The sequence below is a fragment of the Ovis canadensis genome, chromosome 23 (assembly GCF_042477335.2).
Source record: "Ovis canadensis isolate MfBH-ARS-UI-01 breed Bighorn chromosome 23, ARS-UI_OviCan_v2, whole genome shotgun sequence".
Taxonomy (NCBI): Eukaryota; Metazoa; Chordata; class Mammalia; order Artiodactyla; family Bovidae; genus Ovis; species Ovis canadensis.
Window position 1 is genome coordinate 70,908,708 of NC_091267.1, and position 22,506 is coordinate 70,931,213.

At 44.6% G+C, this 22,506-nt stretch overlaps 1 protein-coding gene across 12 annotated transcripts in view; it reads left to right on the plus strand.

Moving 5' to 3' along the window:
- NEDD4L (NEDD4 like E3 ubiquitin protein ligase) overlaps positions 1 to 22,506 on the plus strand; it is a 371,893-nt gene that overhangs the window by 160,837 nt on the left and 188,550 nt on the right. The window contains exons 1-2 of one of the 12 annotated variants that reach the window (XM_069569074.1): positions 18,507 to 18,670; positions 19,934 to 20,174. The exons of 10 other annotated variants lie outside the window; for them this stretch is intronic. In XM_069569074.1, the coding sequence (XP_069425175.1) occupies positions 20,152 to 20,174 (23 nt within the window). In that variant the 5' untranslated portion in view covers positions 18,507 to 18,670; positions 19,934 to 20,151. Of the gene's footprint in view, positions 1 to 18,506; positions 18,671 to 19,933; positions 20,175 to 22,506 lie in introns of those variants that run through there. One more of the 12 variants, XM_069569075.1, reaches the window with a different exon arrangement.

Here is a 22,506-nt window from a genome sequence, read left to right on the forward strand (position 1 = left end):
CCACAGAAAGTGTATTTGTAGGTGCCAGTTGAAACGCTGTAGGCTGGGAAGGCCCCCAGCAGTGTGCTCGCTGGACGATGGGCCGTGGCCCCTTTCTTGTGTCGGGCCTCCAGAGGCATCTGGGTGCCAGATGTCCCTGACTCACTGCAGCCTCACAAAGCTCAGTGCCTCTAACACTGGAGTAAGGAGCCACAGGATGCACACTCGGGTCTGCCGTACTGCGTATTTCATGTCCCTAAACACGTTATTTTCCTGTTAAACCGACATGGGTGTATTGTGGGGTAGATGAAAACTGGCATGAATTTTTAAAGTTTTGCTTGAAATCGGTGGCAGAGCTCTTAGGCACAGAGCTGCTGCCCCAGGGCTCTGTCTTGTGGATCCCGAGGGGCCGTCCAAAAAGCACTGGGCGTGGAAATAGACAAACTTGACGTTGGATCCATTTGAGGCAGTTGCCTCAGCTATAAATGGGCATAATTGTCATCCTGCAATTTTGTTGTGAAAACGGAATAATATGAGATGTATTTGAATAATGTCAGATCTGTTCAGATGCAGAATACGTTACTTGATAGTAGGAGGCAGCCTCCCTTCCCACTGGCAGTTATATTAAGAACATTGACTTTCACCTTGGTGGACAAAGGTTGGCTTTGGTGTCAACCTGTGAATGTGTGTTAATGTTGAATAAAAAAAGGTTACTTAGAAAGTTGATTTTAAAAAATTATTCAGATATACACAATAATAGGGAAAATTGCATGATGGCAAACAGCATAATAAAACTCCATTGCCCAACTTTAACAATTATTAATACTTTTCCATTTTATTGCTTTTGAATGTAGTTTAATATTTCTTCGCAATTCTTTCAATATTAGCATTATATCCCATTAGGGATGTAAGATTAAAAATACATTTTAGGGCTTCCCCACTCGCTCAGGGGTAAAGAATCCATCTGCAGTGCAGGAGACGCGGATTTGATCCCTGGGTCGGGAAGATCCCCCGGAGAAGGAAATGGCTACACACTCAAGTATTCTTGTCGGGATAATCCCATGGAGAGAGGAGCCTGGTGGCTACAGCTCATGGGGTCACAAAGTCAGACACGACTGAAGCGATTGAGCACACATTTATACTGTACTTTACTACCTCTAAATTGCCAAGATTGACCCAAAAAGTTGAAAAAAAAAAACTTAAAAAAAAGGTACATTTCAGAGGCAAGTAAAAAAATATTTCTCTGTATGATTGCACCACCAGCTTGATAGATTAGTTTTGTTCCACTTTGGTTTTTTTTTTTTTTCCTAAATTTAATTTTCTTTTTTAGTTGACCAAGTGATAACTAACGGATTATTGTATAAAGGCAACCTTCCATCTCTGTCTCCAGACAGGTAGCCATTGTTAGTTAGATTTGAGGTTCTCCCTCCACTGGCCTTTTTGGAGATGTAGATTCAATATATGCATATATTTTGTATTCCTTCTTACTTATAAAGGAGCAGAACATATATCCTGTTCTGAACCCTGATTGTTTATTTCTTCACTTAGGGCTATGTCCTAGGGCTCACTCGGTATCATTATATAAGAAGTGTCTTTTCCAGCTGTGTTAGTAGGACCTCGTTTGGAGGTCTTAGTGTATTCAGCCAGTCCTCTGCCGGTGGGCATGCAGGTTATTCCCAGACTTGTCCATTGTTTGGCAGTAAATAGCCTTGCGTGCAGGTCATTTTGTATTTTTATCTACACGTTCGAGTGGGGATAAGGGGACAAGACGAAAGAGGCAAGTCCACGAGTCCCTCCTCTGTTGTCTTCTGGAAGCTTAGCTCCTCGGTAGCCCCTCCTTCCCTCCTGAGCTGGCCTCCCCTTTGACTCCAGGTTGAAGAGGTGAAGCTCTTTAGGCTATAAACTCCCTCCCTGCTCTGCGTTTTTAAAGCTAGACAGAGACTTGGGAGGTGGACCCATTTTCCTCCTCTTACAGACGAAGAACCGGAGACCCAGAAAGTGAGGGGAGGACCATGAGCCCAGCGCTTCTGCGCCCCACCCAGCAGGTGAATGTCTTGGTTAAACTTCCTCCTCCCTGCTCCCCAGGTGTCCTCCAGGGTTAGTCCAGGTGTGGTCCACGGACCAGCGAGCATCACACCCGTGTCCCCTGGGTTGGCAGGCGGACTCTCCACCACTGGACCAGCAGGGAAGCCCTCGGAGTCTCCTTTTAATTGGATTCCCAGATGCTCATGCACAGTCAGGTTTGAGAGTGGCTCCATCAGACACAGCTGTAGTTTATCCACGAGGGTGGTGCAGGTCCCTTCCGACAGGTGGACGCGCACCCTGCCCCCGACCCACCCCTCCCGTCTGGCCGTCCCCGCCGAGATCTGCCCCCACCCCCGCCCATGAGGGCTTCAGCCTGACCTCTGCAGGGGCAGAGTCTCTTCTGGCGAGTCCAGCCTCCATCCGAAGCCTTCACCCTCTGTCCTGTCACGCTTCCCATGGCAGGGCAGTGCTCTTTTCTTTCACAACTTTCCCTACATCTTCGCGTCATTGATGCTTGCGGTTGTGTAAGAGTTCCCTCATTTTTATTGTTGTTACTATTATTAGTTCCCTTTTTCTACACTACTGCTGTGTAGGGTATCTATGCTGCTGCTGCTGCTGCTGCTGCTGCTGCTAAGTCGCTTCAGTCGTGTCCGACTCTGTGCGACCCCACAGATGGCAGCCCACCAGGCTCCTCCGTCCCTGGGATTCTCCAGGCAAGAACACTGGAATGGGTTGCCAATTCCTTCTCCAATGCAGGAAAGTGAAAAGTGAAAGTGAAGTCACTCAGTCGTGTCCGACTTTTAGCGACCCCATGGACTGCAGCCTACCAGGCTCCTCCGTCCATGGGATTTTCCAGGCAAGAGTACTGGAGTGGGGTGCCATTGCCTTCTCCAGTGGGGTATCTATATCCACACCTATTACGAGAACTGATATTTGGCCTCAATGTATACTTTTAACTTAATTGGAAATTACTCCCTAAATTGTCCACAAGCTGAATTGGCAGCTAAAATTTCTACAAGTGGTGAAACCATTGTCTTAATAAAAGCAAGATCCTTCTACTGTTGGATTCAGTATTTCTAGTCTCTCTTACATTTCAGTTTTGGAAGGTCAATTTTTGAAAAGCAGAAGTAATAATTTATCTAGATTCATTGCTGAAGTTTAGTACACTGGAGGGAAGATTTTAGTATAATAATATGCACTGTTGGTAAATGTACAAGAATAAGAGGTTATTTTTTTAAAGGCAGGCAGCTTTTTATGCTAAAAAACAGACAATCTTTTTTTTTTTTTTTCCTGAATGATGTTAGCGGCACTCAAATTAGTAAATGTTAAAATAACTGTGACTGGTAAGACATTTTTCAAATCCTTTTTGCTTTTTATATAATTAAATGAAATTCTCTGGTAGTTGATCTCTCAGATAAATTAAGTCTTGCCAGACTGTCTGAGGAGATAGTGAATCAGACCCTAAAAACTTGGAGCATTTGAAAAATAACAACTATGTGCTGCAATTATAGGGGCCTAATTAATTAAGGAAAAAGTTTCGGTATTTTCAAACTTGTACTAGTAAATTTTATCCTGGTTTAGTTGAATCCAGTTGAAGTCAACTGCTATGGGGGAAGAAAGCCTCAGACAATAATCAGTTCCAAGGAATGACTTCTAATTAAAAAAAAAATTCAACCTTTTTTGAATTTGGAGGCCTAACTGACCTTCCTAACGTCTGCACTCCACTTTTCAGGTACTAATACCTTCATAAAATATTCAGCAGTTCAAGGTGATTCTTTTTTTTTTTGCTTTTTTTGTGTACATGTGACAGGTGATGACAGTCTGGAATACAAAGAGGATTAAGTCCTTTGACTTCTAGATACTTAGACTAATAGAAACCTTAAAATCTTCACTGGGCAGGGTATCTCGGTATCACTCCAACCAAGTAAATGAATAGGCCTCTAAACAGATGAAAGTTACTCTTGTTACAGATATTTGACTTTATGTTGATTGACAGATCATGCTATTTGGAAATTGCGTATGTTTTTGAGCTTTAGCTAGTGGTTTGAAAATTAGGTTAAGAATTCCCATAATGTTGATAGCATTAAACATTGATCACATAAAAGGTTTCCTGAGTATTATGTATCTTTGTGAGAGTCAGTCATGTGAAAGTTGAAGAAAGGAAGGTATTAAAACACTAGAAAGATCAATTTCAAACAGTCTGCAGATGACATGAAACTCTCCAACTGTAAAATCTGGCAGAATACAATGGAGAAAGGATAGAAAAAATAGGTTAAAGAATAAAAAGGAAAGATAAACTCAATGTAATTATCAAGGAGAATGTGTATCAGATGCAAATATCCAGTAGCCCATGAGCTCTTTGATACAAGATATTTGGGTTGACAGTGAAACTATTTGAATAAATATTATGAGTAATCACGAGATATTCTAAGATGTCTAAGATCAAGTATAGTAAGCATGTAGATAAGGATACCTACTAGATCTGGTAGGTATCCTTATTCACTGTGGCCCGTTTGTGCTTCTTGCTAGTTAGATCATTATTTCTCTTAATTAATTGCCAATGAACTAAGGCTGTTTAGTGGTCACCAGCATCTAGCTAGTACTTAAAAACACTGAGGTACTTAACCCTCCTAGTAATCTGTTGTGTTCACAAAGGGCCAGAGGAATAACAGAGATTAAAGAAAGATAAATACAGTCATCTGGCAAAAATATTTGGCCTTTCTCAAAATGATGGGAGTTATATTTAGAAGTGTTTTGGGTAAAAATATTTGGAAGTTTGTTTTATCATCAGAAGTAGTTTGGATTGTTTTGCCTAGAAGGAGGGGTGTGTGTGAGGGAGGGAAGTGGGCGGGGGTGGGGGGGGGAGAGAAGCGACTAATACAGGCTCCATGGAGTTTGAAAATTGGGAGAAGGAAATGAGATGATTAAGTTAATTGGAGTCGAATAAGAATAGAAAACACGTGGGAAGTAGACTCTTGAAATTTCAGGGCTTTCCATTAGTCATTAGTTGAAGACTTAGGAGAAAATAATGGAAACCACCAGCAATTAAGAAAAGAAAGGAAACGGTTGCGAGAAAAGGTCTCCTGCCCTCTTCCTGCTGCTCAGGTAGGGTTTAGTTCTGCATGCGTGCCTGCTTAGTCACTCAGTCATAGCCAGCTCTTTTCGCCCCTTTGGACCGGAGCCCTCCAGGCTCCTCTGTCCTTGAATATGTTCTGGTCAAGCTCAATTCCCCTCTCACTTCCCTTTCCATTCGCTCTGTTCCTGGCCAATTGAACAGCCTGTGTTCCCTGTGTATGTCCTGAGTTTCTTTCCCAACGTGCAATTCTTGGGCCTATGCCCCAGGTCCTCCCGTCTCCTGTGTGTCTGAGCCCTGATCGCCTGATGAGCCCTTGTTCCCATACCAGCCTCTGCATGCAGGCCTCCTGAGTTCTCTTCATCCCTCCTAATTGAAGTTGGGGCATCCTCAGAGGAATCCATGATGCTTCCCTATACGCTAGGATTCGTTGAAACTTGCCGCAGAAGTGTGGTTAGCTGAGTTTGGTGAACTCATTTTAAAGGTTACATCAAGTTTTCCACTTGGACCAAACCTCCTCCTGTTCCCAGACTTCAGTTCTTGGAGGAGGGGATGAATCCATCTCTGTCTAACACAGTAATTAGAGAGTAGAGAACTGGTGTTACGGTCTCAGATTTATGGCAGCAATAATACAAGAAAGCAGAGAGAGGGCAGTGAGAATGGAGGGGAGGGAACAGGCTATATCACTGTATCACTGGAGTGACACAGAGTTGCTGGCTGGTCTGGAGGCATTACAGGTGCTTAGGTTTGGGTAGGGGGCTGGGGTCCATCTCTCCTTGACCTCTTTAGGCATATTCAGCAGCACTAACAAGCTGGCTGGAGCAATCCCATTCCCATACGGGTACCTTGTACATCGTCACTGTGGTACTCACTGTGATAGGAAGGTGGCGTGACCTTTGGGTGTGATCCTCCCGCCCCTCCCTGCACTTGAACAAGCCCCTCCGAGTGCCCTTCTTCCCTCTTGCCCTTTGCACTGTGAAAATACACTCCAGGTCTGCCATCTCCTCTCTTCATTTTTAGCTTTAGCGTGTAATTGTTTGCTAAGAATAGAAACTGAAGTATTTCCACCAGAAAGTGAAATTTTCAGTACTTCAAAGGATAATAGGAGAATACCTGGAAATTCCAACCAGCTCAACCAGATTACTCCTTGACCACGGCCAGCAGCTGATTGACATTGAACTTTAGCAAACACAGGTGTCTCCCTTTCATCTTGACAGATGAAAACCAGAGTGACGTGCAGAAAAAAAAAAAAAAAGCCAGCCAACCAAAGACCTCATTTTAAAGATTGTCTTGCTGGAGAGCTGAAAACAATTGCTTGTTTATAGCCGATACTGGGCCTTGGATATGACCCAGTGACTCATAGTTCTGGAGTAGCATCAGTCCGTGAAGACTGGGTTGAGGCAGGCAGGATTACGTGTAGGCAGGTGTATCGACTTGACAGCCTAGGGCCCCCAAGCCCTGCTGTACCTTTCTAACGCCTCTTAGACTTGGAAGCAGTGGCCCCCCTGCCATGTCCTCAGGGGTCCAGGCACAGCCTGACCTCGCCTCTGTGCTCACAGAAGCCCTGCTGTCAGGCATCTGACTGTTGATCAGGATGCACAGATCACCTAGACAGGGTGTGGGGCGCGGTGAAGTTGTAGTCTTTCTCCCAGAAACAGCGCGTATCGTCTAGAGGGAACTTCAGTTCAGTTGCTCAGTCGTGTCCGACTCTTTGCGACCCCATGGACTGCGGCACACCAGGCCACCCTGTCCATCACCATCTCCCGGAGCCTACTCAAACTCATGTCCGTCGAGTCGGATTTCCTCACTAGTTTTGGAGACCCTTGAGAACATTGTGTCCTATTACCGAAGAGCTCCTATTATAATGAGGCTTTAATAGTAATGTTTTATTTACTGGGATTCACTGGGGAAAACATTCAGGAACAGAGTGAGAAAAGAATTAAACATAGAACATGTTAAAAAAAAAAACCTCCTTCTGGTTTCAGTTCTTACCAGGACTTAGGGTGGCAACCCAAATAGAAGTGTGTGCTTTTAACCAACAGATAAATTATTAGCACATTGGTTGTTTACACATGAGTCAGAGCTTCTAAAATTTGTTCCCATAAGTAGAGTTAGCCTCGTTCTCCGCCTGTTGTCCTAGGGTCTAAAAATGGAAACGTGAGTCCGAACTCTTTCCAGATCATAAAAATAATTCTGAATTAGTAGAGTGTAAATGAAAGTGGTTTTCTTGGAGCATTATCTTCAAGTTCCCCAGGCCAGATTGGGCCCTTGTAAGTCTTCTAAAGTTCCCTGTAGTGAGGATTAGGAAATAGTAGCAGCTTTGCTTCTGGCCTCAGACACTTGTCGAATTAGGTCAGAGCCACTCACCCTGGAATCAGCAGACACTCTCTCTGTCCCTTCGGCATCGTTTTTTAAGAGTTGCTGTCTGAAGCAATCACACAGGAAAGGTTGCTTCTTACATTGCTGAACCTGGGCACAGAATGGGTTCTGAATGATCACCTGAGAGTTTTGTATCAACTCGCCCTTAAGACGCAGCTCAAATGTGACAGGCCGCATTCTTGCATTAAGTTCATGATCATGACAAATTTTTGTCTGATGCCCTAGATTTAGAGCATTGTTCTGACTACAGATAGACGTTTTAATATTAGGCATCATCTATTCTGGTGATAATTAAAAGAAAAACCTATCTATGAATTAAATCACTTTTCCCAAAATGTGAAATGCAGGGTGAAAACCTGTCAGTGAGGGAGATGATGGAATTTTGTTTGAACTTGGCCTGTGTTAAGGGAATGGTGATGACTTTTCCTTTCTTCCATTGGTTTATCCATCCTCTGCTCATCAAATGTCAACTAGTGGACTAATTCCACTGCCTACTTGTATTATGGCTCTTAAAATCGTCATCTTAGGTATTTTTCTTGTTTTTCACGAACGTTCTAAACATTGAAGAACATATCACCTTCTGGGTAACTACCTTCATTATTTAAGAAGATGAAAAATATGAGAATTGAATATGCATTGTAAGACATTTGAAAAAAGAAACCAACTAAATAAAAAAGAACTAGGAAAAAAGAATTAAGAGATGACATGAAGAGAATTAGTTAGAATTAACAAAACAGAAGATGACATTTTAAAGGATAAGTAAATCCAGTAGCTGCTTATATGAAGGGACCAATAAACTACCCCCATCATCCTAACTGAGGTAAAGAGAAAGCAGAACTAGAGAATGCGGATGAGAAGGGAGATGCCAGGGGGATTACCTGACCTTACGGGGAAGTGCTACATGCAGCCCTCTGGAAGCACATCTGAAAATGTGACGTTGATTCCGTAATAAAATACGAATTACCAGAATGGATTCAAGAAGCTTAGAAAACGTGGAAAGACCAGTTAGTCTAGAAGGGGTAGGGAAAGTGGTGAAAAGTGACTGTTGAAAAAGGCATCAGGATTTCATGGGTTTCCAGCTGAGTTTTATCTAAGCTTTAAACTCAGAAAATATTATAGAACAGTGTCTATCAAAGCAAATGCAGAAATTCAAAATAACTTACTAACAGATCAACTCCTGAGTGGGTCAGAGATACCATGATTAATAGTTATCCCAGTAATGCTTTGGTGATGGTGTTAGAGACACTGACCATCACACACGTTTGTACCCCAGCGTACTAAAGGAGCAGAGCTTGTGCCCAGATCAGAGGAGAGGAGCCGTTTGATCCTGTAAGCGGCCATCCCTAACATTTATTGAGTCGGTCAAGAAGTTCGTTTAGGTTTTTCCATAAGGTGGTACGGAAGAACCCGAATGGACTCTTTGGCCAACCCAGTATAATCTGAAAAACCAATAAGGATAAAAGGATAATACTTAAAGGCTATTTATTACTCTCCAAAACCAACTAACAGCAGATATTCCCCTAAAAGGCAAAACGCTGTTTCTGTTGAAATTAGGAATTGTAAAAAGCTGTCTGCTTATACAGTTTGATGTTGTCTTAGAGGTTATAATAAATGTCACTAGTGAAATGTTTGCATGTCTAGAAAACACAAGAGCTTATGTTGGGAAAAAGAATCTAAAATCAGTTGGAAAAATGATCATGATGGCTGGATAAAATAAGTCTTTACCAGTGATCACTTCTCTGATTTGGAAATGAGCGCCTGGGAATGGAAGTTACGCATCTCTTTTCTCAGCAGCAGCGAATAACCTAGGAAGAAACTGACCAAGAACGACACCTCTGCTCTTTGTAGTGAAGGCTGCAAAACAAAAGCATGTGCCATACACACATCAATTATCCCCAGATTAATACATTAATTGCTGTTGCCTTTAGAATTGCCAAGGCAGTCGGTTTCCCCTGTTTTCCTTGTTTTAAACTAAATGAAATATTTCTAAAGTTTATATAGAAAAATAAATGCATAATACCTGTGAAGAGCACGTCTAAATATGGAGAGTAAAACCTGTGGACGGAGGGGACAAACTTAGCTGACAAGTGATCACGGTAGTGATCTTATTACTATGCTAATAAGAACGTCTTTGCGGTCAAATCGGTGTGGTGTCGATACAGAATTACATAAATGGTTCAGTGGAACAGAATAGAGCACCCAGGACTCTGTATCCTGAAGCACGAGAAATTAACACATCATGAGAGGAACAGCTCAATTCTGTTGAGAAAAGAATACCTCATATATTGGATGGTTCATCTATTTGACGGTATTGGCACAACCATCTCTTTAGGAAGAAGGTGTGGGGGAGATGGACCTCTCTCTTCCATTATAATCAGAAATAAATTCCAAAATCTTCAGAAACTTAAATGTAAACAAGCAGTTCAAATGTGCAAGGAAATGTAAGAGGATACTTGCATAATCTTGGAGTGAAGGAGAACGTTTAAAGCAAGATTCAGTACGTGCAAGCTAGGCGGTTGGGGAGGGGAGCGTATAACGCGTATGACAGTCAGGGGGTTACTGTCTGTAACTCGTGAATTGACAAGACAAACACAGCTTGGGGAGAACGGACGAAAAATATAAACATGCAATTCCCAGAGAGTAAATGCAGATAAGCCAGGAAACCTTTCAAAAAGCAGTCGATATCTGCTAGGGAATTGCAGACTGAAACAGCAGTGAGACGTTACTTTAAATTCATCAGACTGACTTTAAAAAGGAAAAAAAAGGAGAATAGCACTTCTTGCTAGCATGGATGTAATAGAAGTGTTATTTTCATAATACTGATGGAAATGTGAATCACCATGCTTTATTTGGAAAGCAGATTGGCAGTGCACATTAAAGTGAAACATTAATATTCCTTTCTCCTAAGCAGCCTTACCTGTCTGTCTTCTAAACATGAAAGTGTCTGTACACAGAGCCATTTGTAAAAGGAGGTTTATTGTGAGATTTTAGTGGCAAGATCCTGAAAATACCAATGCCTGTTGGTTGAAAAATGGACTGTCTGTACCTGGTGGCTCAGACGGTAAAGCATCTGTCTACAATGTGGGAGACCCAGGTTCGAGCCCTGGGTTGGGAAGATCCCCTGGAGAAGGAAATGGCAATCCACTCTGGTACTATTGCCTGGAGAATCCCATGGACAGAGGAGCCTGGTAGGCTACAGTCTATGGGGTTGCAAAGAGTGGGACACGACTGAGCGACTTCAGTCAGTCAGTCAGTCGTATTATGCAACCGTGGAACGGGAAGGGTTAGCCCTGCATTAGCATCGGCTTCGAGGGGGTTTCTCTGAGAAACAGTGCAGGATAAGCAAGAAGTGGAAACGCCCAGGGCACCCAAGCGTGAAGCAGACTCCGCTTCTCAGCGTTTGCCCGTGAACGTGGAGGAGGTGACGAGAGCACACGGTCTCCAGGTCAGGAGGGGCGAGCGGAGGCTGGTGTGGATGATGGTAGGTCAGGGGGAAGCCAGGGGGAAGACCCACCCCTGGTAAGGGTTAACCCCACGTCATGCGTGCGGAGCCAGCTGAACCGCTCTGCGGCCTGAAGTTAAAAACCCTGGTTCCTCCTCTCAGACCTCTAATTCTGTGTCTTTCTATTTCCAGCCTGTGCTTGTTTTGATGTCTGGAAACCCTGTCAGATTTTGTCAGGATATGGATTATGCATCTTTGCAATTCTTTTTCCAAGTCTGATTGCGCGCTCCCTTTCTAAGCTCGTGACCCGATGTTACATGGCCTGGCTTTTTCACGGCCTGCTTTTTTCACACGTTTGACGATTCTTGGTTGTCTGCGGATCTTGGCGTCTGTGACCTTGGCGTCTGTGTCTCCTGTGGGCTCCGTTTGTACCCACACTGGTGAGCGGCAGGTTGAGGCCCTGCGGGGTTTGGTGGGAGGGGCCCGGGGGTAGCCTTCCACCTGTGGCTGCTGCGGGTCCCTCCTGGCCATCTTTAGCTCCTTGCGCTTCCAGACTTAGGACCGCCCTCCTGCTTGCACCTGCATGAAGAAGGCAGTGATCGGAGAAGCTAGAGGAAGCAGAGTTTCACAGCTACTCACCCTGACAGTTGCCCCAGGGTCTCTCCAGTCCCTTGTATCAACTGACTGCTGAATTTCTGGCACCCAGAGAATATGTCCACCGTGCAGCTCTCTCCTGTGCTCTTGGAGGCTCTGGTTTTATTTCTCCGTCCACCAACTCGTCCTGTTTCTGTTCGACTGATAATAGTGTTTCGGGGGCACTGTCCTGGCAGCCCAGTGGTTAGGATATAGTATGATGTTTATAGACGTTGGGGAATTGCCCTCTCAAGGTTTACACTAGTTTCTCTGACTCCAGCAGTTGATGAGAGTACCAGTTTTTCCATCCTCAGCATTACTCCATGTTATCAGTCTTTTAATCTTTGCCATTGTGGAAGGTGAAATATTTTGTATCTTTAGTCAGCGAAGTCGAATAGCTCTTCATGTGTTTGTATTTCCTCTTTATGTGGTGCCCATTTACCTTTTCTATTTTTCCTTATGGTTGTTAAATTTTCATTGATGTGTAAGAAATCTGTAGAATAGGAGGTTTGGGTCCTTGTCTGTGATATGTTTCCCCTGTTTTTCTCATTTGAATTATTGCATATCGTATCGAGAAGCTTTTCATTTTAACGTGGTGCTTTTAAACATGCCTTCTTTGTGGTTCTTTGAAAAGCTAACAACTGTTTAGGTTAGTCTTTCTTTATGTTAAAAGTGAGGAGTATTCTCCCTGTAATTGTGAAAGTTACACGTGACGTTAGAAGGAAAAGGAAATTAGAGGGAAGAAAATCCATCAACAGCAGAAGGAACATCACTCAGTATTTTGACATTTTCCTTTTCGTAGGGAATGTGTATTTTTACATATGTTGTGTTCAGTCGCTCAGTCATGTCAGACTCCTTGTGACCACATGGACTGCGGCACACCAGGCTTGCATAATTAACCTCAGAATGTCAGGAGACTTTCATAGCCTGTTTTTTTTGTCATTTGAAATTCCCACATGTGATATTCAGCATTCCGTTTTTCTCAGAGTACATTGTCTTAATCATTTCAGCCCTGTTCTCATATAAGAAAGAAAAGGATACAGTGAATATCTCTGCAAGAAATTTTAAGTTGTATTAAGCTCTGTACCTCCCTGGAAATGAAAGTACTGAGTTAAAAAAATATCAGGATTTAAATCCTTTGGAACATGTTACCAGTTTGCTTTCCCAAATTGTGGTGCCAGTTGACGCTCCCTTCAACATAAAAGCTCTGACCTCAATCAGTAGACAAGAGCCCGCCCCACGATCTGGGGGAGAGCATTCAGAAGGAGGCACAGCCAGTGGGTGCAAGAGCTCATGCAGACCTGAGTGTTTTCCGAGATTGATGGAGATGAATATGGCCAGTGGGGCTTCAGAAAGGAGTAAGCAGACAGGAGTCGCAGCTCTTGAGGGCTGTGAGGGCCACCGTGAAGAATTCGCATTTTATGCCTAAGATTGTGGAAAGCTGGCAGAGAGAGCTGCCAGCCAGCCAGGGCAGTCGCCTGGTGTGACCACCGTTGCAGGTGAGAGTGGCCCTCCCTCAAGGCCAGTTTGGAGGGTGTGGCAGTAGCCTGTGTTTTGAAAGAGGAGCCTTGAACACCTAGGCGGTAACTAACATCAGGATGGAGAGAAGGGGATGGCTGGTTTGGTTTGGTTTCTGTCACTGAGTCCGTAGGGCCTCCTAATGGACTGGATGTCTGAGGGATACAGAGAAGAACAGAGTCCAGGAAGTTCCAGCCTGAGGAACTGGCCAGCTGGCGACCACTGAGATGTGAGGGTTAGCTGGGAACAGATGGGGAGGCAGGATCAGCAGCTCATGGGTCTCTTCGGCCTCCACGTGGACACTTGAAGGAGGTGATGGTAAACAAGAGTGGAGCTCAAGAGAGAGAGCAGGGTTGGATAGGCCTTTGGGGGAGTCATTTGCACTGAGATGGTCTTTACATCAAAGGACTGTATCGCCAAGAACAAGGTATTTCTTCCATGCGAAAATGAGTTTGGGTTCTTTGAGTAGCTGCCCTGTTCCTTGAGGGAACACAGGAGCTTCATAAATTGGGCAGCCGTGTCTGTGAGCTTGTCAGGTTATAAATGCTTGGAGGATACCAACCACTGGTCCTGGCCAATGCCTTGAGCAGGGTAAATGCAGGATATGATGTTTACTGAGTGATGATTAACGATTCAAGAGACCATTTTCCCCTGCTTGATGAGACAGTTTTCTTTTTAGATGTTTCAATACAGTCACTGGTGACTTGATTGCATTAACTACTGTGAAACGTGGAACTCCCACCTCATCCTATTTTGTAAGGCTCTTTTGGAAGAAGAGGCTAACCCAAGTTGGGAGGATTCAGTTTAAGACCTTGTGAGGAAGTCCACGACTGTGTTGCAGTCACCAAACCTTGCCTGTGTTATGTAAAGGTTTCTGCCTGTGTCATGCCATCCTTGTTTGGTTCAATTTATTCCTCCCCCTCCAAGTGTCCCAGTTTCTCTTCTAACTGTGGCTGGATTTGAACAGAACAGACACTTGGTATTTTTTTTTTTCTCCCCCAGCCTGTGGATTCTTCATTTGGTTACTCATTCTTTATAAATAAGTGATAGTATATTCTTAGCAATTTTTAAATAATTTTTTTTTCCTAAGTATAAAGGAAGTAGACATTGGAAAAGATTAAGTATAAAGCAAAACTGACCTGTAATCTGAACAGCCAGAGAGAGGTTGCTGGTTACAATTTTATTTCCTTCTTGTCCTTTGCTCTATTTTTTACATGTATATGGAAGCAGTTTATATATTTGCAATAATTCTATAATGTTGTTTAGAATCAAGCTTTTAACAAATATTTTATGATAAACATTTTTAATGTATTCATTTTTTATTGGAGGATAGCTGCCTTACAGTGGTAAACATTTGATAAAAACGTGTTCTATTATTTTTAGAAGTGTATTTTTAAAGACTGCAGAGTATGGGTGTGGTTAAGGGGGAAAAAAATCTCTCGATGATCTTGGTGACTGACAGATCTTGCTGAGATTAAAACCAAAAGCAGGTAAAATAGAAACACCGAAAAGTCTTTGGAATGCTATGCTGAAGTTCCAATTTTCTGTTCTTAGTAAGATTTTGTTTTGAAGGAAGTCAGCCTCCATACTTTTGCAAAATTCCTTTTGCTCGTACGAACTTAAAATTTAGTTACTTTTAACGTATGAAGTGGCATTGCTCAGTCATGTCCGACTCTTTGCGCCCCCGTGGACTGTAGCCTGCCAGGCTCCTCTGTCCATTGGATTTTCCAGGCAAGAGTACTGGAGTGGGGTGCTGTTTCAAGTTCATCCGGGTTTTCCCATACAGAGTATATATCCACAGGGTATTACTAGGAGCCATATGAAGGCTGTGCATTCAATTGTGTGAATAGTAGAGAATTAAAGAATTGCCAGGAAGTTTTAAATATACTTCAAATTTAAATATAGAGGAATAAACCCCAAGGACAGAAGCATTTCCTCTTGGCAGACTTCTGGTCGACCCACACCTGCTCATTCACACACAGGTGTGCCTCCTGCTGCCTCCTCGCGCCAGTGAGGACTCTGGGGAATTCCAAGGAAGGCTACTATTTCTTCCGCCCCCTTTGCTAACTGCATGCTGCCAACACTGTGACACTCGTGTATCCATCTTAGGACACCAGCACCTTCCTCTTCACCCAGTCCAGGGAGGCCTGAGTGCTCAGCACACTCCTTTTCCACTGTTACGTAGCCCTTGACTCTGCTGCCGCTGGGCTCTGGAGCCCCTCCTTTCCTCTCTGATCACTCCTTCTGTTGTGCTGGCCTCTCCAGGACAGTCACCCTCTTTCCTTATGATTTTTTTTTTAACCTTGGAAATCTCATAATGACTGCTATTCCCTTGGTAGAGACTGACTTGGGTGCTTTAAAAGTGTATACCTGTAAATATGTACAATTTCTAAATTGGGCTATGTCATGTATAGTTTTATAGCTTACATTTTTAAACATTATACTGTGAGTGTTTTCCCATGTTTTAAAATATTCCTTGAGAACATGAGCCTATAGATTGCTGTGATTTATTTTCTCTATGATTGGACATTAAGTTTTCTCAGTTTTTTGTTTATTTTTGTAATGAACTTCTTGATGCTCAACTTACACATCTGATTGTTTCCTTGGAAAAGATTCCTTGGACTGGAATCAAGTCAGAGGGTATGAGTATTCAGCCCTCTGGATTGTCAACAGGCTGTTTCTTTCCTTCTCAGGGATATCTCCTCCTTTAGGCTTTCTTTGTCCTTTATTTATTTTATTGCAACAGATTCTAGCGTGTTTCCTTGTTTTCAGCATCAGTGACTAGGCTGATCTGTGCTGCCGCTGACCACAATGACCTTAGAAGCTGCAGCACGCTTTGGTGCTGTGCCTGAAGCCTTGAGGAGCTCCAATTACATTCACCCAACCAGCCTCCCCACCCCCTTCCTGGATCCTATGACTTGCAGGAGGAACCTGCAAGTTTTGTGCCTGCTGGGGCCGCTCTGTTTACGGTCTTATCTTTTTTGAGACGTCTTTGACTCATTTCTGCTCAATTTCTGCTCTCCTGTGGCCCCAGACTTGGATATTCCTGACTCCCTGTCTGATCTCTTCACCCTATGACCCTCTTCACCCTATGACCCTATGACCTACTTCTTTGGAAATAACAAAACAGACCCTCAGTTGGGGAAATTGCTACACACTGCCTTTCCTCTGCCTTGATCCTGGCTCGTCTCCCGCAGCATCAGTCCTTTTTTCTTATGTATCCCCTCAGAAGCTACTTCCCCCTGCTTCTCCAGTGCCACCAACTTCTTTGCTCTGCATGGAATTCTGTCCTTTGATTTAAAAAATATTTTGGCTGCACCGCTTGGCACGTGGAATCTTAGTTCCTCAACCACGGATAGCCCCTTGCATCGGAAGCATAGCATCCTGACCACTGGACCTCCAAGGAAGTCTTGTTTCTGTCTTTTTAAGCCAGTAGTTCTCAACTAGGGATGTTTTTGCCTCCCAGGGGACACTTGGCCACATCTGGAGCTGTTTTTGGTTCTCACACCTGAGGAGAACTTTTGTCTAGTGGTAGAGGGTAAGGATGCTGTTAAACATCCTACAGTGCACAGAGCCGCTTTCCACAACGGAGAATGACCTGACCCCAAATGGTGGTGGAGCCCAGGTTAAGAAAGCCTGTAGACTTAGTCCCTGACCTCAGCCATTCTCCACCCGCCATCCAGTGTCTGTATATTCGTCTCTTTAGTGCAGCTGCTCCATGGAGCAGCAGTTTTCCTTTGTGAGATTGGAGAGATTTGATCATTTCAGGCCATCATTTAATCGTGTAGCAGGAGCAGGGCTGGTAACTACTGGATTAGGACTGTGTGTCGGAGTAGCATTTATTTCTGAGATCCTGGTGCTCTTCTGCTTGGGTCCTAATTTCCTTCTCTAGACAGAGGGACTTGAACTAAGAAGCCCTCTGGCATTTCCTTCATTGTTAACAGCTCTTAATTGAGTGCTGAGACTGTCATTTATTAGGCTTGGGTGCTCTTTTAGTGGAGGTTGGGCAGAAGCTGATTTTCAGCTGGGGGGTAAGATGCGGATCAAGACCCCTTGGTCAGTGAACCTGACTGTAAGTGGAGGTAGCAGAAGTGGACTTGGAGGGGTTTGTAGGCATTTCACCCTCTTCTCCCAGGATAAGCTTTTCCTCATGCGTTTTTTTTTTTCAAGGCAGAACCTCAATGGACAAGAAGGGAGTAAACACTCAAAGGAAGTATTTGGGAGAGAATGGCTGTTAATCAGAAATCTGAATTCCGTCTTCATTTTCTGGTATTAATACTTGGAGTGAAATCATCGTTTACCTAGAATATTAGTTTGCTCAAGCTGCCATGAGAAAGTGCCACAGACTGAGTGGCTTAAACAACAGAAATTCCTTGTCTCACCATCCTAGCGGGTAAAAGCCCGAGCTCAGAGTGTCGGCAGGTTAGTTTCCCCTGAGGTCTCTCCCCTTGGCCTGCGGACGGCCACCTGTCTCCTCCCTTCCCTTCACATTGTCTTCCCGCTGTGCCTGTCCGTCCAGATTTCCTCTTAGAAAGGCACCAGTCACGCTGGGTCAGCAACTTCTTGCTAGCTCTGTTGTCTTTTCACAGGCTCCGTCCCCAAACAGTCCGTTTTGGGGGAACTGGGGTTAGGGCTTTAACATTAGCATTTGGGGAGGAAATGCGACTCAGCCCATAACAGTTGGATAATATTTCATCCAAGGGAGTTTAGGTGCCTTTTATCTTTAAGGCATCAGGCAAATAGTTACTCAACTTGTTTCGGTATAATTTCGTATAGTATATTGTGTTTTTTTTGTTTTTTGACCTTCCAGTCATTGTGTGAATGTGAAACAGCTTTATTTTTTTGAACTTTTTATTTTGTACTGGGGTATAGCTGATGAACCATGGTCTAAGAGTTTCAGGTGAACGGTGAAGGGACTCAGCCACACATATACATGTATCCATTCTTTCACAAGCTCCTCTCTCATCCTCTGCCACGTAACATCCAGCAGGGTTCCATGCACTATACAGTAGGTCCTTGTTGGTTATCCATTTTAAATATAGCAGCGTGTCCCTGTCCATCCCAAACTCCCTAACTATCCCTTACCCCCCAGCCACCGTGAGTTTGTTCTCTAAATCTGTGTCTCTTTCTGTAAAACAGCTTAATTTTATCATTGCAGATACCGTTAAGAAGATGGAATTCCTGCTCTTAGAGTCTGCTGTTTAGCATTTGTGTGTCCTCACATGCTCAGTACTAAACATGTGGGGGCTATTTCTCTTCTTGTTTAGAAAGTACAAGGTGCTACCTGTCAGCCTGCCTCTCTGGGGGTGTGTTTGGGGCCAGGGTTTCTGGTAGTAACCCAGTGCAGACTTCCTCCAGCAAGCCTTCAGCCATCCTCCCAGCCACTAGAGGGCACTGGCTCCCCTGGTGATCGGTTTTGTTGACCCAGCACCTGTGGGAAACATGAAGGTCTAGGTTACAGTTTCTCAGCTGACATACCAGGAACATTTGAGTTCACGTGGAAGGCTAGCTTTTTGCTACAAGTGGGGGCACTTCCTGTCATAGCCGCCCCCCTGTTGGGGTTGTTGACGTGCTTCAAGCAAGAGCAAAGAGGTGTAACTGGGTGCCAGTCACAAGCCAAGGTAGGAAATGGTAACCCTCTCCAGTATCCTTGCCTGGAAAATTCCAAGGGCAGACCAGCCCGGTGGGCTCTGCAGTCCATGGGGCCACAGAGCGAGGCGTGCCTGAGCCCACGAGCCAGGGGAAGAGCGCGTGTCTTCCTTGCCGTGGGAGCTCCGTGGAGGGCGGGCAGGTGGTGAACCGTGCCTGCCGCTTGCACAGCACGCAGTGCTGGAGAGCACCCAGCTGGGCTCTGCTGGCCCCACTCACTGCCCTTGACCTATATCGAGGGGCGCCCCGTGGGTCCCCCCAAAACGGGCTTGCTCACCAGAGGTGGTGGGCTTGAAGAGCGGGAGTCTGTCTCATGTGACACCAGCCCCCCCCCCCCCCCCCCCAGCCTGTCAGTCCTGTTTGGTGTTGTAGTTTGTATCACATGTGTGTTAGCTGCTCAGTCATATCCAACTCTTCACGACGCCACGAACTGTAGCCCGCCAGGCTCCTCTGTCCATGGAATTCTCCAGGCAAGAAGACTGGAGTGGGCTGCCATTTCCTTCTCTGGGGGATCTTCCTGACCCAGGAATTGAACCCTGGCCTCCTGCATTGCAGGGAGATTCTTTGCCCTCTGAGCCACCAGGGAAGCTCTGTAGTTTGTATCGTAGTTATGTTTACTCTGGCCTTTTCACCACGTCAAGACCTAGTTAAGCTCCCTGGGGGAGATCCACAGACTGTGCTGTCAGCCTGCCTCATATCATGGGGCTTCCCACTCAGAAACTGAGTAGAAGCAAAGTTCATTGTAAAAAGGTGAAGGACAGGGACTTCCCTGGTAGTACAGTGGCTAAGACTCCATGCTTCCAATGCAGGCAGTGTGGATTTAATCCCTGGTCAGGGAACTAAGAATCCCCCATGCTGTGCAGCATGGCAGAAAGACAAAAATAAAATTTAAAAAAGAAAATGTTTAAAAAAACAACGGTGAGGGACAGACCTGTGTGCCTGTCTGCTCAGAAAACTTGGATACAGCTTTAAAGGAGCAGGCAGCCCAGCCCAGGTTACAGTTATTCACAGAACTGTGTGTTCGCTGTCTGTCAGCCGTCCTGCTTGGTGAGCCCTGCGTTGTCTCCCTACCTGCTGAGAACTGCCAGTGGGAGCAGCGATGCTGCTGGTAGCTTCACGACCTGGAACCAAGTGGCTGCTTAAGCTAATTGCTGAGCTGGGTGGAGTTACTTAATCCTTACGGTAGGGGTGGAGTTGACTCGACTCCTTTTCTACCAACAAGCATTTCTGTCTAGCTGTCATTGAAGTGAATCATCGGTATAAGTAGCCGGCTCGGGGCATTCTTCCTCAGTGTGTTAGAAACTTGCCTGTGGTCCCCAAGGATCAGCAGAGGTGTGAGGACAAGGGAAGCTGAGGCTGGGAGCCCAGGGGTCGTTGAGGCGGACTCCCAGCTGGGTGACTGCAGCACTAGCCCCACCAGACTCTTCCCGGCAGCAGAGATGACTTGTTTTTCATGAACCTTGAGGACAATTATAGGTAAGAACAAAGACACCACTGTCTGCTTTTATTATGTGAATGCGTAGCATCCACTGTTGGCACGGAGTTTGCCTTTGGTATAGTACTTTTTACAACAGTAGCAGTATTCTAGCATCAAGATTCTCCTTTGTAAATTACTTGTGTGTGCTCTTCAGAGTTCCTTGTAGTTGATCAGTTTTGTTCTATGTCTGCATAGACAGCATGACGGCAAAAAGCGAAACTTGACTTGTGGGCTGAATATTCCTGATTCTCTGCTCTTGGCTTTTTTGTCTCTGTTTTGGCTGTTTAGAAAACGGTACATTTTTTATTCCGAAGATGAGGACACAGTGGATACTCGTATCTTTTTTTCCTCGGGAAATAATGGAAAGCGTCGATCATTGGAGTTCTGCGAACGTTGTTCTCTGATTTAGAAATCGCTGGTTGGGGAGGAAGCAGTTATGTTTCCCTTTCTGCTGTGTTTTGGATCTGTGTTTTCTTTGAGTATTTCTGGCTTAGGAAACCCACTGAGAAGAGGGAGCCCCTGCACTTGGCCTCAGATGAAATAACAGCTCAGGTTGTAAAATGGCTTGCTTAGGAAATGATTTATGGTTTATACCTGAAGTTTTGGTTGGTAATGATAGAAATCTTTCTTCTCACTAGTATTTACCTTACATGACTTATCTTAAATGCATTTATTATTATTATTCTTGTTATTATTGGTTGGAGAGAGCAAATGGTTAAGCCTGGAACATACTCAGCTAGTTTTTCCTTGAGGTTTTGTTATCATTTTCCCACCACTACTGCTCATACGCACGGATATGTATTACGATTAACACGTGAGTTTTGTTTCTTTACTGTCTCATTTGATGATGATTCATAAACTGTTAGCCAGCTCGTGTATGTTGGTATGTTGCTAAAACGAATTGGAGTGCAGGTTGCACCTTTTTATTAACAAGCCAGGTTACTTTCAAAAAAGTGTACCGAATATTAAATGTTGTTTAAGACGATTAAAGAAAAAAGGTACCAGCAAATGAAATAGCCAAGCCAATAGCCAAAGTTGAGTTATTGTTTCGTTCCCCTTGTGAAGCATGATGTTTACATATGTTTGAGTTAGGTGGTGCCCATCAAAAAAAAAAGCAAACCACTGAAACTGTGAGAGGGAATTTAAAGAGCCTGTGTAGTGGTGCCTCCCCCGCCCGCTTTACATATTTGTGAGGAGGAAAAGGGGAACTGCCATTCCCATGGGGATTTGAGAAAGACGATGGTGAAAGTAAGAGAGGAAAAAGAAATGCCTTCTCTTTGGACCAGAGAAAAGCAGTGGGAATGATTCTCACGTACAGTGTATTTTTGTGTTTTGTTTTAAAGGTTTTGCTTTATATCTTTTGGAGTCTTGTACTGCAACTAAATGTTGAGTTTTTTTCTTTTCTATTTTTGTTTTATTTTTTAATTGAAAGAATTTTGTGGTTTTCTGTCAAACCTCACATGAATCAGCCATAGGTATACATATATACCTATGTTAAAAAACACTGTTAGGACATTCTTTTATTACCCTGGAGAATAATGAAAAGATATCAAACGAAGGCAGGAGCAGAATGTAGGGCTTTGCTACTTGAGGAATATAAGAACTTTATTCTAAAGTGGTTTGTTTGGTGGGTGTGGGGAGCCCTCTGTCCTTACTGACAGTATCTTAGAGGCGGTTGGTAAGACTTTGGGGTTATGGCGGTGGCCCTGGGGTGGGAGGGATGTTTTGTGTTTCTGAATTTTTTTCCAGACAGTGTTTGTACCTCTGAGGGCTTCAAATCGATTTTTAGGTGGTCACTCCCCTCGCTTGGGCAGAAGCCTGTTCCTCCCTGTGGTTGCTTCCCTCGTGGGTGTTGAGTTAGCCGTGATTTCACGCGCTGCCCCTGTCAAGGGCTTCTGGTTCTCCAGGTGGACTGGTCTCTCCCCTCAGATCCCAGGGGCTCCTGAGGTCATTCACCTCCTCGGTGATGCCCGAAGCCCAGCTTCTCAGGTGTTTTCAGCGGCTCCGAATTCCACAGATGGTTCCTTGACACACCTGCGGCCCGTGTCTGTGTGCCCTCCAGCGCAGCCTGGCTTTCTCAGCGTCCAGTGTGGGCGCGGGTCGCAGGCGCCGTCACACCCGCTGGCCAGGACTCGGGGCTTGGGCCTGCCTGACCGAGCCCCCCAGCTGCCTGCCTGGAGTCAAAGACAGCTTCGTTTCTGAGGCCCGAGGTCTAGATCTTAGGGAAACTCCTTCCTGCTTTGGTGTTGTCCCCAAAACCGCATCAGCCAAAACAGGTAAACCACCAGCTGGACTCTCAGCTGAGACTGACGTGAGCCGCTGACTCATCTT